The sequence below is a fragment of the Chamaea fasciata genome, unplaced genomic scaffold (genome assembly GCF_029207755.1).
Source record: "Chamaea fasciata isolate MVZ Bird 193981 ecotype frontalis unplaced genomic scaffold, bChaFas1.0.hap1 SCAF_19, whole genome shotgun sequence".
Classification (NCBI taxonomy): Eukaryota; Metazoa; Chordata; class Aves; order Passeriformes; family Sylviidae; genus Chamaea; species Chamaea fasciata.
The window spans coordinates 6,541,925-6,557,472 of record NW_027094104.1 but is presented as its reverse complement, the minus strand read 5'-3'; the positions used below and the strand labels follow the sequence as shown (position 1 = coordinate 6,557,472).

General features: G+C 54.9%; 1 protein-coding gene across 14 annotated transcripts in view; it reads left to right on the top strand.

The window, feature by feature from the left end:
• The first annotated feature begins 2,496 nt into the window (after positions 1-2,496).
• Positions 2,497-15,548, top strand: part of CACNA1G (calcium voltage-gated channel subunit alpha1 G) — a 144,744-nt gene continuing 131,692 nt past the window's right edge. For all 14 annotated transcript variants that reach the window (XM_066200363.1, XM_066200362.1, XM_066200360.1 and 11 more), the window contains exon 1: positions 2,497-3,105. In XM_066200363.1, the coding sequence (XP_066056460.1) occupies positions 2,864-3,105 (242 nt within the window). In that variant the 5' untranslated portion in view covers positions 2,497-2,863. The remainder of the gene's footprint in view (positions 3,106-15,548) is intronic.

Here is a 15,548-nt window from a genome sequence, read left to right as displayed (position 1 = left end):
ATGCCATGGGCTGGAGCAGTGCTGGGAAGGGCTCCCACCCAGAGACAGGGGTGGGCAAACGAACACCCTGGCTGGGCTGTGCCAGGTCCTCATCCCTCTGAGAGCCACAACAACACTTCCCCTAGCAAGAACAACTTTTTAGTTTAGTATTTGCTCATGCCAAACTCCTGTAAGGCTGGTGATGCTGGCTTGATCCTCCTTGGGTGCTTCACTTTAAATTTAGGCTTGACAGACCATATATCCTCTTCCTTTTTTCCTGTCTTAGTTGAAGGGAGAATGCTATTGGAGATGGGAAGGTTTGCATCGTCTCTCCTGTGTGATGTTGGATCCCTTTATAGGGCAGGTATCTTCTAATGCAAAATGCTTTCAATTCTCACGGTGAGCACAATTCCTGAAAATGTATGCAATAAACAAAACGAGCCAAATGTAATTAAAATGGAGACAGCATATAATCTGGTAACCCACTTAGAGGCTCAAAGCTTCAGCTTTAAAAAAATGTTTGCTCCAAATCCATTTAAATAAACAGACCGACACACAAAGGCTCTCTGTACATTATCGGGATACAAAGAGAATCGGATCAAAAGCAGCTGTGACCAGGCTGTACATATGTAGCGAGGAAATTGCTTGATCTGAGACTGCACCTTGTACATGCAAATGTGTTTGTGGACCTTCCCGGGAACTGCTTTTGTACCACAGCCGAGCTGTTGGGCTGTGCTCTACCAGGGAGCAAGGGCTGCTGCGTGCCCCACTGCAGGAGGGTTGGCTGGGGGCTCAGGGAGCTCTTGGCGTGCTCGTGTGCTTTGGCTGCTCTGTGCTTTGGCTGTGGCAGGGAGAAGCCAAAGACAGCCGAGCTCTGCCCCTTCCGTGCACACACTGTATCCAGAGCGGGGAATTGCTCAGAAACGTGGGGAAAACAATGGGAGTCCCTGTCCTTAGCACCTGTGTCATGGTGTCACTCGGCTGGTGTCACTCGTGCCCGTGTGCTGTCACAGCAGTGTCCCTCTGGCCTTGCAGGAGGGTCTCCTGGCCCTGCGCTGGGTGGGCTGTGTGGTTTGAATCTCCTCTGTCTGGACACTGTCGCTCACAGCTCTGCAGCAGAGCCTGGCTGGCCTTGAAGTTTTGCCAATAACCATGTGATTTGTCTCGGGCTGGACAGCACAGGCTGTGAATCCAAGATCAAGTGTGCTCCCAGGCCAGCAGGATTTGGCCAAGAGAAGGTATCTTTTGTCAGACAGGAGCATCTGCCTGTTGTTCTTGCAGGTGTTTTTGGACTAGCTGCAGCTCTTGGGAAGGACGTGCTCATATTTATATAAATATGGCTACTGGAGAAGGGTGAGAAAGCTGTTTCTGAAGTGGAAAAAAATATCTAATCATTTAGAAGCAGGGTCCTGGCTTAGCCTGGGGATGTCAAAATGAGGGGTGCTGGCAGAAAATCCTTTGCTCGGGTCCCGCTTGGGGAAAGTCTGACTCGGCAGTGGCTGGGAGCGCTCAGAGGGCCGTGCCCCTCGTTGGGGGCCGTGTGTCCCCCCGCCTGTCCCCCGGGGCGCTGGCGGCGCTGTCCCCGTCGTCGGGGCCGGCTCCCGCCGCGGCCGGGACTCGCACCGGCAGAGGGAGCTCCGGCCGCGTCCTCCGAGCAGGGGGGACCGGCTGCTCCCACGGATGGGGGGTGACGGCTGCTCCCCTCCTCGGCGCCGAGCCCCTCTGCGAGCTGCTGGCCGGGCTCGTGTACCCGGTCAGCCCGGGGGCGACCGGTTCGGGACGGGGTGACCACTCTCGAGCAGCCGGGGACTGCGAGAGGGCGACACCGAATCGTGACCCACATGCACCGAGCCCAGTAGCACGGCCTCCGCTCCCATGCGGGGGTGGACGGGGCAGGAAGCAGCCCCTGGGGACCCTCAGCAGGGCGAGGATCTCGTGCAAGACTCGAGCAGCACTCGGGAGGGTTCCACAGCGTCTCCTGCAGCTCTCTCGGCACTTTGGCCCTGCCAGCCTTGCTCTCCTGGCTCTCTTCCCTCCCGCGGGAGAGACCGCGCGGGGCGGTCTGCCCCCGCCGCATCTCTCCCTCTTGCCTCCCCCCGGCTTCCCCCTCTCCCGGTGCTGCAGTGTCCCACCGGGGGTTGCCTCCGCCTAATGCGGCGTGGGGCTTTCCCGCTCTTCCCCGCCCCCAGCGCTCGGCGCTGCGTGTCGCCGTTGTCCCCCCGCAGCCCCGCAGGGCAGGGGGTGCCCGGCCCCGGTGCCCGGGCGGGTGCGCCCCGTCCGGCCCCGCCGGGGACCGCGCTGCCCGTCCAGCGGTGCCCCCGGACGGACAGGCGCGGCAGCCAATGGGAAGGCGCCGGGGGGCCGCGGGCGAGCTCCCATTGGCGGCGCGGGGAGGAGGAGGCGGGACTTGAAGTTGGAGTGAGGGATCCAGCTGTGCGGAGCGCTCGGCTCACCGCGGCCGCCGCGGGAGCATCCTCCGCCGCCGCCCGTTCCCGGGGCGCCGGGCAGCATCCCCCCCGCCCCGGGCAGATGTTGGGGAGCAAAGGGGACAGGCAGAGTCGCTAAGGGCGGCCCGCCCCGCCGGTGGAGGCCAGCAGCGGGGGCCGCCCCTCCGCCGCCTCCCTGCCCGCGACTCGGCCGGCTCGGGCCCCCGAAGGCACGGCAAGGAGGAGCTACGGAGCCCGCAGACGGCAGGGCAGGACGAGGGGGGCGGCCCGGCCCCGGCGGGGGGCGAGACAGTGGCTCGCCCGGCAATGCCACCCCGGCGCTGAAGCCGCCTCGCCGCAGCCCCCAGCCCCCCGGCCCCGCCATGGCCGCGCCACTCTAGGCGTCCCACCGGCTCGCCCCGCGTCGCCCCGGCTCCCCCGGGGCCGCCGGCCGGAGGATGGACGAAGATGGACCGCGAGCGGCCGAGGAGGATCCGGAGCCGGGCAGAGCCAAGACTTTCATCCGCCTTAATGACCTGTCCGGGGCCGGAGGCCACCCGGGGCCGGGGGCCAGGGAGGCGGGCAGCGGCGACTCGGAGGCAGAGGCGCTGCCCTACCCGGCGCTGGCCCCCGTCGTCTTTTTCTACCTGAGCCAGGAGAGCCGGCCGCGGAACTGGTGCCTCCGGCTGGTCTGTAACCCGTATCCTTTGCAGGTGTTCGGCGGCGAGGTAAGCCCCACGGGGCCCCCACGCCGCCGGAGCGGCCGGCAGGGCGGGGGACACCTCCCGTCTGGAGCCCGCCGGGTGATGGGGAAGGAGCCGGGATTTGGGAGGACCCGTCACCCGCCGTCCCCGGGGTAGCGGGGGACACCCGGCGATGCTGGCCCCCTCCCCGGTGCTCGCCCAGGAAGTTTCCCGGGCTGTTGCAGTGGCTTGGCGGTCCCTGTCTTGGTGCGGGGCTCCCCTCCCCCGGCCGCCCCGCCGCGGCTCCCGTCGGCTTCAGCGCTCCGTTCCACAGGGACTCGGAGTGGGAGCTGCTGGGGGCCATCCCCCCGGGGATCCGCCGTGTCCGGTCCCGCTCCCCTGACACACTGAGGGACCCTCACCCTGGTATCTTTCCTTGCGGATCGGTCCTTCCTTCCTGACCCCGTTTCTTGACCATTTTAGGCTCCCTGGTCCCTTCCCTGAGGGTTTGCGAGACGGGTGCAGCCTGGAGGGAGGCGGAGGTTTTGGGGGGTTGGGTTGCTCCAGGGTCCCTAAAAAATTCAGGGTGCATGAGGCCCGTCGGAGGGCCCGTTCTCTGCAGTCCCCCGGGAGATGCTTCTTGCTTGGACGGGTCGGGGCAGGGTGGGTGTCGTGGTCCCGGGTGTGCATTGGCCAAGGGCGACTGTTTGTCAGATCCTGGGGTGAGCCACGACCCCCCAAAGGCTTCTGATCTCCTTCCAAGCTCCCTATCTGCTTTGGCACAGGCGAGCCGCTTTAGTCAAGTTTAAGCTTTCAAAAGAAGGGAAAGAAAAAAAAAAAAAAAAAAAAAAAAGAAATAGAGGAGACAATAGAAAAATTTCTTCGTTCCACAGTCTTGGTGTCTTTAAAGCTTCCCTTTGGAGCTGAGTTGCAACCAGCACATGGCTTGTAGCATTCCGAGTATTTTACCATCCCCAAAATCCAGTTTCATTTATTATTTGCAGAAACAAAACCCCGAAACGAAATAAAGTGAAGCGATGTGGCTTCCAGCAGGGGCTGGTGCAGGAGAGGCAGCCGCTTCCTGGGAAGTTCCCCTCGTCCATGCTGTGCTGCTGGCGCAAGAGGCAGGCGAGTAGGTCTGGGCAGCAGCCCCACATCTGGAGGGGGAGAGGCTGTGCAGCAGCAGGGAGGACATGTTACAGAGGACCAGAATACCCTGAGCTAGTCCTTCTCCACTCCTGGTGTGCGGGAACTGTTAGGGATTACATCTCAGCTGAGGCTGGTGTGCTTGGGAAGAGTGGTGAGGATCTGCTCGAGTTGTGAATATTGTTTTACTTGAGCTTCAGCAATGATTTCTCTGATAAACAGGCTGCCTTCTCTTCTAAAATGTCCCCCAGGAGGGAAAAATCCAGGATTTCCCTTCCCAGTCATGAATACTCTCAGCAGCTTCTCCACAGATCTCTTTCAGACCAGCTAAGCAGTTCAAAGCTACCTTTATTTAAACGTCTTAGGAAATCTTGCAACTTTGTGAAGCCTTCTGTTTTGGAAAGAAATATTAACGACAGGCTGCAAGTCAGTGTGTTCTTGTTGCCTACTATGACTAATAATATTTATGATTGCTGGTTTAAATATGTTTCCAAGTATCTCTGTTTTTTTTAAAAAAAATTAATCTTTGAAATGATGTTTTGAGTATGATGTTAACACCTGCATGTTTTAATGTTTCCAGTAAAATCCTCCACCCCAGTAGTGGCTTGAAATGTGTTTTCTCCTCTGTGGCTGCAAAAACAAGCTGATTAACTTTTGTCCTTGGAAAATTAGTGGGAACTGTGGGAACCTGCAAACACCACTGCAAGCCAGGGATGAGCACTAAGTGCAGTCCCACTGGTCGGGATTTTTGTTGCCAAATTTTCACTTGTTACTGACAGAGAAAGGATCTTGCTGGGTGTCCCGGGGCTACAAGGGTGATGCTGTGGATCTTTGAGTCATGTGGCTGCATGCTGCTGTTTGTTTTCAGGGTCACTGACCCAGAATTGGGGGAGTTTATTTTAAAACAACACAAACACACCCCCCCCCCCCCCCCCCCCCCGAAAAGCAGTTCAGCCTTCAGATGAGAGGAAGGCAGTAGCTACTTTGGTACCTGCACTGTGTCCCATCACTTGCTGGGCTGTTCAGCAGAGCACTATCTTGCTCATCCCTTTGCCTCTCTGTCACTCCAGTGCTGGAGCTGAACCTGCTCTTGCTTATATTTATTACTTTTTTTTTTTTTTTCTTTAGTGTGGTGGCCCTTCTCAGGCTGTAATTTTCTAGGATTCCTGCCCCAATGTCATCATGTTGCTGGAAAGTCTTTGTTGACACCAGCTGCCCTGCAGAAGAGTGACAGTGCGTTGGCTGACGTGGCTGGTGAATCCTGCCCCAGCTCCAGGGAGTTTGGAGGTTTCACTGCCTTCTGCTACTCTCTCAGGTGGATTTTACCTTTCTGCTTTGGCTTCTGCAGAAACTGGATGGGAGGACTCTGGTTTGAGCTTGTGGAGATGCAGAGCTTGGGGCTTTTCCAGGCAGATTTGTGGTACTCTAATCTGACTGATAAAATTTACTGTTGATGGGACATCAGGGGGAGGTGCAGGACCCATTCCTGCCCAGGAGGGACAGTTTTGTATCCCTGAAGTGCAGCTGGAACTCTTAGGATTCTGCTCTAAATCCCTGTCCAGGCGGTTTGTATGGCTGTGGTACCTGAGGCTGGATTAGGGGAGGGTGACGGTTGGGGTGCTGAGTATCCATCAGGGATGCAAAGTCCCGTTGAGGTTTTTTGGGGGGGTTTCTGCCCTGTTTCTGTCTAGAGCATCCTCTGCCTGGACCGGGAAGCTTTTTCCCTTGCTGTCTGGAGCAGAGATGTGGGGTACTGTGTTGCTCACCTGCTCCTCCTCTCCCTTAGGGCTAGAAAGAGGTCATGAAGTTTGTCCTGATCCAGAAATTTTCCAGAGCCCGAAACCTTGGGATTTTAACTCTAAACATGTACCAGATGGCCAACCTGTCTTCCCCCTCCACTCCATTGTGGTCTTTGAGTGAAAAACCTCTCTGGGAGCCATGAGGACCTGAGGGGATGGATGACAGCCTGCATATTCCTGGTGGCTCTGGGGTGGAAGATTCTTGCCTGGGTCCAGAGGGAAGAAGGAGCAGGGACAAGTTTAGTGGTCACAGTGCTGGATCACAGGCTCAGAGATGGGAAGGGCTGTGACACATGCAGGGTATCCTGGTGTGTGTGCAGGTGAGGCCGTGAGAGGAGAAGCAGGAGTGTCTGAGGGGGAGAAGAGAGGAGGCAAGCCGGTTACTTGACTTTCACTTGTAAAATGAAAGAACCACGAAGGATGGGAAGATGAAAGGCTGTATCAGGGTCTGTGCCAAGCTGCTCCTCTGATCAGAGACAAGAAACGAGGCTATTTCTTGAGAGCTGTGGAGTGATTGAAGAGCAGGGATGGAGAAAGTGGGGAGGATGCTACCACTTGGCATTAAGAGCTCTGAATAGAGAAATAACAGTATAACTGAAAGGGCCTGTGATATCTATTGTAGTACTGAAAACTGCCTCGTCCTCCGTGCCTGCCTGCCTGCAGAGAGCTGCTGCCTGGAGAGCAGCACGCGGCAACGGAGCGCTACAAAAACCTGCTGGAAGGTGCCATTCCTGGGGAGACATACCCAAATTGGCTGAAATCCTGTATTTTCTTCCTGGTTTGGAGGGTGAAGGGCAGCTCTGCAAATTCCCTCTCTGGGAAGGGGAGGTTTGGGTAGCACTGGGAGGAGTGCTCCCATCCCACCTGGCTGCTCTGTGGCGCAGTCCCTGGGACTTAGGGTTTGGGAATGGCTTTGGCAAAGAAACGTTTCTTGATCCAGTCACAGAAACCAGCCCTGCCTTCTGTCTGCAATAAAACAGAAAGGACTCTTCCAGCAGCTGCCTCACACGGCTCTGCTCACTCCCCAGTAGGGAGAGGTGGGTGACCAAACCTGAGTCCTGGGCAGGTGCTGATTGCCCCCAACTCCTGTTGGAAGTTGGAGATGCCCAGACACCTCCAGGAATGGATCTGGATCCCCATGGCTTCATGCCAGGGTGTAGCTGAGATCTGCACCAGGCTGGCTCACAGGATGGCTGGAGTTGCTGTGGTAGAGCTTGGTTCTTCATGGAAGGCAGTGCCGGCCCCACTGAGGGCACACTCGGCCCCTGCTGAGCTCAGGCTGTGCCCTGGTCTGTGTTGGAACCACTCTGTGCTGGTCTGGATGGATCCAGCTCTTCAGGAGGGGCATGTGTGTCTGACTGCACCAGAGCCTGGACCCTCCTGCCTGGTGGGGGCGAGACCTGAGGCTGCTGAGCTGTGCTGTGGTTTGGGCTCCCCAGCCCCAGCAGTGCCCCCAGTACCCCTTCTCATGGGAATGCTTGAGGTGAGAACCCCTGTCAGCCTAAGGGGACTGGGGTGTCCTCACTGCCTCCTCAGCCACGTCAGCTCATGGAGAGAGCCAGGCACAGCTTGTGCTGCTCTTTGAAGAGCTCAGTGTGATGCAGGGTTAAAAATATTTTTTTTTTGTTGTTATCAAAAGGATGTGTTTTTTGGGGCAAGTGCATGTGGTATCCTTACACTTCTATACATTTGTTCCAGCCTCACTTCTGAGTTTAACAAAGCAAAACGCTTTGATTTGACAGGTCGGACCTGAAATGGATCTTGTTTTCATTTAAAAACCCCACAAAGGAGCCAGAATCCATTTGCTTCACCTGTTTCTGGTCCATCCCAGGGCACCTGAGCTTGTTTCTCTCCTGTGACCCAGTTTGCCAGCTGGTGCCTCCCGCCCCTCCCTGGACAGACGGTATTTCTCCCGCTGTGGCTGAGCCTCTGCTGTCTCTGTGCCCCTTCCCTGGCTCCTGGGGAGAAAAGAAACCTGACTTGTCTGGCTGATGCCTGCCTGAGGGGTCTCACACGGACCCTTGGCCCTCCTGGCTGGCACGGAGCATCCTGCTGCTCCCAGGGCGGGTGCTGGTTCCTCCCTGGGCTCACTTCAGCTCTTGCGTGATCATCTTTTAGCAAGGGCAGGACAGGGGTGCTATGGTCATTTCCCTCCTCCCAGGAGACGAATAACTGCAAATCCTCTTCCCTGCTGTTCACAAACCTTTCGGGAGCTCAGCGGGAGCAGCAGGCGGTGTTCGCTTCCCAGAGCTGGGCGCAGTGGCCAGCATTCCTCTTATCCCTGCCTCCCTGCAAGAGCCAGAAGCAGCTTGATCCTAATCTAGGTGACACCTCATCTCACCAGCGATCTCTGGACCCATCCATCGCCCAGCCGTGCCGGCAGCCAGGCGCTTCCTTTGCTCCCTGCGTGTGTATGTGTTTTTTTTTAGGATTCTTCTGCGAATTCCCCCTTCCAGGCTGTTGTGTCACATCTGGAAGTTTGTGTAGGAGTTTATCCAAGTGCTGGAGTACAGTGCAGCTTTTTCTCATTTAAAAATCATAGGCTGGCATTTTGAAGCGGGGCTGGGGTGGGGTGCGGGGGGGAGGGAAGGGGAGAGGGAAGCTGTCTGCCAAAAAGGAGACTGGAGCAGAGGAATCGTAATGACTTCCAGAAGTTTTCTTTCTTTTCTTTTTTTATTTTTTTTTTTCCCCTTTCTTGCTTTCCCTCCCTCTCTCCCGGCTCGGAGACAAAAGGCTCGGCCTCATGCAGCTCGTGGTTATGTCATCCCCGCGCGGGGAGCCCCGGCCGGGAGGGGTGGCCCCGTCCTGCCGGGGGATGCCGCGCTGCTCGGGGACAGCTCTGCTCCGGCTCCTCGTAGGAAATCCGGAACACTTGCTCCCATGTGGGCTGGGGGAGCGTCTCCGGAGACTTGCTTGGTATCAGTTCACAGAATATTCTGAGCTGGAAGTGACACATGGGGATCAGCGAGTCCAGCTCTTAAGTGAGAGAGGTTGGGGTTGCTTTTCATCTGGGGCCACGAGCGGTGGCTGGGAGGAGATCCTAGCTCTCCCCCAGCCGCTCATGCCCAGGACAGGAGGGGCAGACAGGCAGGTGGTGATTTGGGATGGGGTTGGATCACCCCAGCCAGCACTTATCCGTGGGGCTGATGTGTCTCCCATCAGACTCCCTGCTCTCAATTTGATCAGCTTTTGTGTTCTCTGCCCGTTCAGTAGTGCAGGCTGTTGGAGCCAGTCTGGAAATGCCCAGGATTTTATGATGCACAGAAAATTTTCTGCTTTCTTCTCCCCCTGCACGCCCTGGAGAAGCTTTGGCGTCGTGCTGAAAAATGCTGCTTTCTCAGTTTTATTTTAAACTCTTTTTCATTTTGTTTTTTTCCCCATTCTGAAAAGACCAAGTTTCAGATTACTCCAAGGTCCCTGCCCAGGTTTCTCTCAACTCTCGTTTTTTTTTTTTTTTTTTTTTTTTTCCCCTACTGTTTTGCTGGAAGGGAGCAAAATCTTTGGTCAAAGTGAACCTCCCTGATGGCTTTTTCACTTGGATCATGAAATAATTTTCCCTTGGCAGAGGACCCATGGGGAGCCTTTGCCCCCGGCAGCTTTGCTGACTGGGAGTAGAGTCTGAGGGAACGGGGATGTCCTTGGGGAACTGTGGAAGGAGCATCTAAAGTCAGGTTGGGAGGACTTCGAAGCTTCACTGTGGCTTGGAAAGGGTTGAATTTCCTAGTTAATTAGGAGGCCTAAGTGTTTTTGGATTTGTTACGATGCCAGATTGTGGCTTTCCCTTCCCCGGTGCCTTGGCTCTCTGCTGAGCAACCTAGATGTGAAATGTTCCCTTTGGATGGTGATGCACACAGAGGTTTCCCCCAACCTGAGTTCATTTGGCTTTGGCTTTCTCCAGCCTTGGCCTCTCACCCAGGAATCTGGCCTGGTGCTAAGAAATAAAACAAAAACAAAACAAAAAAAGGGGAGGAAATTCTCTTAGTTTTATATAACGGAGTGGGTAACAACTGGTCATGCTTTGGGATGCTCTCACATCTGCTTCCTACCAAAGCCCCAGCAAGGAAGCTTTGAGCAGATGGAAAGAATCCCACATTTTTCAGCCTGAATATTTGCTGAGAGAGGCTTTGAGACTTGCTCTCTGCGCTGGCTGCCGTGGTGCTGGTTAGTGCCTTACGGGAAAGGGGCTGTTGAGGTGCCAGGAGCAGCATCCCCGTGCCCGAGGTGCGGCGCGGCCGGGCAGGTCCTGGCGGGAGCCGAGGCCAAGCACACGTGCGTGGGACCGGGACGTGCCCGTGACTCAGCCCTCAGAAGTTCATTTAGTTTAGTCACAAGGAGATGGAAATTGTCTATTGGTTTGGCTTCCGTGCCTGAAGTATTGTTTTGGTTGGGATTTTTAGCGTGTTTCCTAGGCGCAAGGGACCGGCGGCTGTTTGGTATTGGGGGTTTTTTTGTCACCCGTGTAATCCCAGGGTTTTTTTTCTCTCTCTCTCTGCTAGGATGCAAAATCCAAGGGAGAGGGCAGGAGAGGGCTGAAAATGGGAACAAAATGCTAAATAGGTGATGACTGAGAGCTGGGAGCTTGGCACAGATGAGTTTATAAAGAAAAGGGGATTTATTTACTGTAATCCAGGTGCTAGCCCCACACTTTCAGGATTCCTGGCACAACGCATCCTTAGATTTTTCTCTAAGGTGGTTCTTTTCCAAGAGGTTTCCCTTAGTGCATCCACTGAATCAGCTTTGAGATGCTCCCTAACCCTGGGTGCTGAAGGCAGACCCACGTCCAGCAGCAGTGGAGCTGGGCAAAGGGACTCATAGAGATTCACCCACCTTGGCAGCCCAACCACCCCCGGGGGTTTTATGCCTCCAGGATTTCCTGTGATTCATATCTTAATCAGGTCAGGTTTTGCAGTCCCTCCTCCTGCATTATTGACTGCCTCTGTGCTCCCTCACGAGATGGTGGTGGGCCAGAGCAGCCCAGTGCAGAGCCCTCCCCTGCCCAGATGGCAAAGAAAGCTTGTTAATGATTTGTTAATTCAATGAGAAGGTGCTCATTAACCCATGGCGTGGCTTAAGCTGCCTTCTGGAGGGCAGGGATCACCCCCGTGCCTTCTACCCTGCTGCCAAAACATTTATTTGGTGTTAAGCCGCCAGCCACGCTATGCAAATAAAGATGTTAATCATGAATAAGGCTCATTTTTAACTCTGGGTTGAGACTAGATTTGGGAAGAACCCTGCTCTGGGTAGGGGAGAAGGTGGTAGGAGCTCTGCTGTGGGTGGATGTGCAACTCCCAGGGCCAGGTTGGCTGGATCTCGTGGAAGGGAACAAATGTGTCTGCTCCTGCTTGGCCCCATGGCCTGCAGGAATAAAATGTTCCTTCTGTGGGTGAATGAGGCTTCTAAGTGTGTTTGATAGCTGCTCTTTAACCAGCCTCCTCCACATCAGTGCTAGTTGCTAATAACACGAATCCCAGATCTGGGCTGGTGGTCCCTGTGCCTGTGTTGGATGCAAAATGTGTTTAATTTGGGAACCATCATGTCTAGATCGCCTGGCTGTAGCAATTCTGCCTTAATGGGAGAAAACAAACTCCAGTAAGAATGACAAATAATGGAGCCCTCTGATGCTCCATTGAATTAATGTTTATACAGGCAGATAGGGAGGAAAGGAATTAAATTAATATCTGACTTGTAACTGCTACTGTATGTGATTATTGACTTATCTTGCTTTGGAGGGCCATAAATATGTCTCAGGATATACCCCTGAGACCATAATCTGCTCAGGATCACTGTGCAGGTCTGTCCGTGATGTTCCTTCAGAGATTCATCCTGACTTCTAGGGTCAAAAATCCAAATTCCTCTGACAAAGGACCCAGCCGTGTGCGGAGGGGAATGTGTTTGCACTATATGGCAAGCATACAGCATAAATCGTGAAGGTCTCTGCCTCATATAAATCGCTTTATTGTTTGTGATCCATGGCTGGCTCAGCATTGGAGGGGGTGTGAAGCTTGATTCAACTCAGAGGAGAGGTGCAGGTGAAACTTCTTGGCTCTGGAATTGGGATGGATCACAGCTGGAGCCTCATACTCTCATCCACTGCCTTTCTCCCTGTGCCTGGGATTTTGTGCCCCTTAGGCAGTTGTTTGGGGGTTAAGGATGGCTTGGGGAGATAAGATGAGCCTCTCAGCCTGCCCCTCAGTAGCCCTGGCCCAGGGCTTTGGGTATCCATGAACCTGGGGAGAGGGGTGAGCTTTTCCCTTGCAGCCTTTGATGTTGCATGGATGTTCCTGTAGGTGACCCAGTGGATGTGAGCTGACCCAGGCGCCCCAAACCATGCTGCCCAGGGGGGTGGCACAGGGCATTTCACAGCTCAGTGTGCTCGGTGTCCTGGGGCTTTGTACACACACACAGGGTCAGCAGCTTGGGAAACTGATGGATGGTGGCAGCGAGGGCTAAGCTGACCTGTCATGGTGCCCTCATGAAGCTCAGCTGGAGCATCCCTGTGTGGCTGAGCTGTGGCAGGATGTCCTTCCTCTAGCCGAGGTGAATGTTTCTACCTCTTGGGCTCTGTTTTATGTAGGGGATAACTCTCTGCCTGTGTGACTCCCCTTTTGCCAGTGTGTGTTCACCCCATTCTCTGGCACAGCCAGTGTTAGTGCAGGAGCCTCCAGGCCATGAATGGTGCTCTGAGCCCCCAGCTCTCCTCTTCCTCTCACCCATTGCTTCAAGGCCCTGCTGCCTCGATGGGGCATTGCTGTGGTGAGGGTATTTTTCAGGATGCTTCTGCTTTATCCTTCCATCCTGTCCCTTAGAATGGTGCACATCCTGCCCCACAGCAGCCCTCTCCAGCCACCAACACACCGTTCCCATGGGAGCAATTTCCCCTGCTGTGGGCAAGTCACAGCCCCTTCTTCAGAAACTGCTCATGGCAGCAGTACAGGGGAATCCTGTCTTTTTCCAGGAAAAGAAGAGCAGAGGACCCCAAGGGCAGCACGGGGTACCCGCAGTGAGGGTGGAGACACTTTTGCCTTCATCTCAGTAAATGGGCTCTGGCTCCTCCAGCAGCGGATGTTCACATCTCAGCTGGGTTCTGGGCTTGGCTTTGTGCTGGGCTTTGTTTTCTCTTTTCTCATAGTTCCATGAAGCCAGGCTGTCTCAGCGCTGGGAGCTCAGAGGGTTGAGCAAGTGGGGGTCAAGCTGCAGATTTTGTGATGAACTGGGGGACAAAAGGAAAGTGCTTTGCAGTGCCTCCCCTTCACCTCCCCACACCCCCAAATCTGCCCCTTTCATCTGCTGAACACCTTGATTTTTTTTCACCTCTGGCTTGAGGGTTTTTTTACTATTGCCTGGATTTTGTATGGGGGCAGGCTGGAGATTGGGGGGGAGTTGTGCACTGAATCTATTCAAGGAGTTGTGATCTCTGCATTTCATTTTGCAGTTCAGCTGGAAAGATCTCGTTTCCAAATACACCCACACACAGGCACAGCAAGAGAGGAGAGCGCAGGGGAGGGAGGGAGGGAGCTACTCAAGGGGGATGGGGCAGCATGGGCAGGGCTGGGGGCTGTGGCATGGGCACTGGGAGCCTTGGCCAGTGTGGCTGGGAATGATCCGTAGCCTTTATCCGAGGGCAGGAGATGCCTCTCAAGGCCATGCAGGTGCTTGGCTGCCCTGTGAGTGCCTGGCTGCTTAGTGCAGAGCAAAGAGGGGCTGAGAGGAGCAAAGGGACCCGAGCCTGGCAGTGGCCCTAAGAGCATCTGGGGGGTCTCCAGGGCAGTTTTAGAATTGCTCCCAGTGTGTGTGTGTGTACATGTACATGTCCTCCCCACGGGCTGAGCAGAGCCTAGGACAGGGCTGCACTGTGGTGCTTTAGCAATGGTAGAAGAGCAAAGGCACAGAAAGAAGTCACGAAACTCCTCTCCCAGTGACCTTCACACCAAAATCATCTTGTTTCCAAAGATAGGCCAGTGCTGAAGTGATTCCTTTAGTGTGTAACTCTCCATCCACACTGTCTCCCTCCACAGCCTTCCTTGCTAGCCAGGTCCTGACTCCAGCTCTTGGGTTCTGGAGGAGTTGGTGGTAGGGTGGATGCATCCTGCATCTCCCAGTGCTGTCAGGGATGGGGTTAGTGGGAAGCAAATGAACCCTCATGCTGGTGGGCATCTAAATGTGCAGGAGAGGGTAAAAGTGAGGAGCTGAGCAGATGGGGACTTGGTGGTAGTAGAAGGAGAGACACCTCAGTCTGCCTAAGCTGGGAACTGACAGTAACCTTGCCTCTTATGTCAGCGTGCTGGTGCAATGTGGGGGCAGTTACCTGAGCCCCCAAATCTGGGTCCTTCCCTGGCTTCAGGGCTTTGGAGCAGCTTGGGGTGCTGAGGTATTGCCACAGGTACCTGCACTCCCACCCAGCTTCCCCTCGGGCCCCTTGGGTGGGATGCTGGTGGCATGTCTCAAGCTCAGCCCCCACACACCAAGTCCTTCCATCACCCCTTCGAGTCACTGCGTGATTTTTTCCATCACTCTGAAGCAGCTGAGCTCATACAACAATATTCCCTGGGCCAACACCGCTGCTTTTTGAAGTTCCTTTTTTTGGTATTCCTCAAGCTCTGTATCCTCAGGCATGAAACACAACACCCCTTGGCACTGGAGGCTTTTCCCAACGCTGTGGCTTTGGTTATCCCCTGCATCCTGCTGCCAGGTGAAACCGCTGCCCAGTCCCTGAGCTGCTGCTGGTGGATGCCATAACCCCCCGAACTCATCACAAGGCTTAAAAGGTGGTAGAATAGGATCCTTTGGCCACCTTGGCATGCCATAGCATGCCGCCAGTGGAAAGGCAGCCACTGGAGCGTGCTCGAGGCCGTGTTTGTCTTAGCCAGTGGCCACAACTGGAGCCGGGGCTCTGCCAAGCAGTGAAAATACCAAAGCAGTGAGTTTATCCCACAGTGTTTGATTTGTGGTCATGGTGGAAGCCGAGTCGGGAGTGACAGTGGAGGTTGCAGCAGAAAAGAGCAATTCCGAGACAGTCACAAAAACATCTCATGGTGCTAAAAGTCAGGATTTTCTCCTTTGTTTTTCCTCCCCCGCCACTGGCCGCGCTGGCGGCGAGGTGAGGTTTATGGGAGAAGTAGTGCGGTTCTGGGAAATATTTTTCCTCGCTTGTATTGTTGAATTTTATTTTCTTTTTCTGGCAGGCAATGAAGGAAATGGGAACACAAACAGCTTGGCCGGTGGGGTATTGGTCCAGAATCAGCCTGGGCAGAGAGAGGCTGCTTTGCTGGGGACAGAAAATACTCGAAAGCGGATGGGGTTTTCATTGTTTTCATTCCTCTCCCTTTCTGTCCCTGTGCTCAGCTGGCTCTTAGGATGCTGTTAAACGAGGGGTGAACACATCCTGCTGTTAAGGCAAGGATGTGCGTTGATGCTCCTGGCCTCCCGTGTGTTTTCACTGATTAAAATCTTAAATTCTTCCATTTTTTACAAGATTTTGGGTTTCTGTGCCGAGCTGGAAAGTCTCTATGGCAACA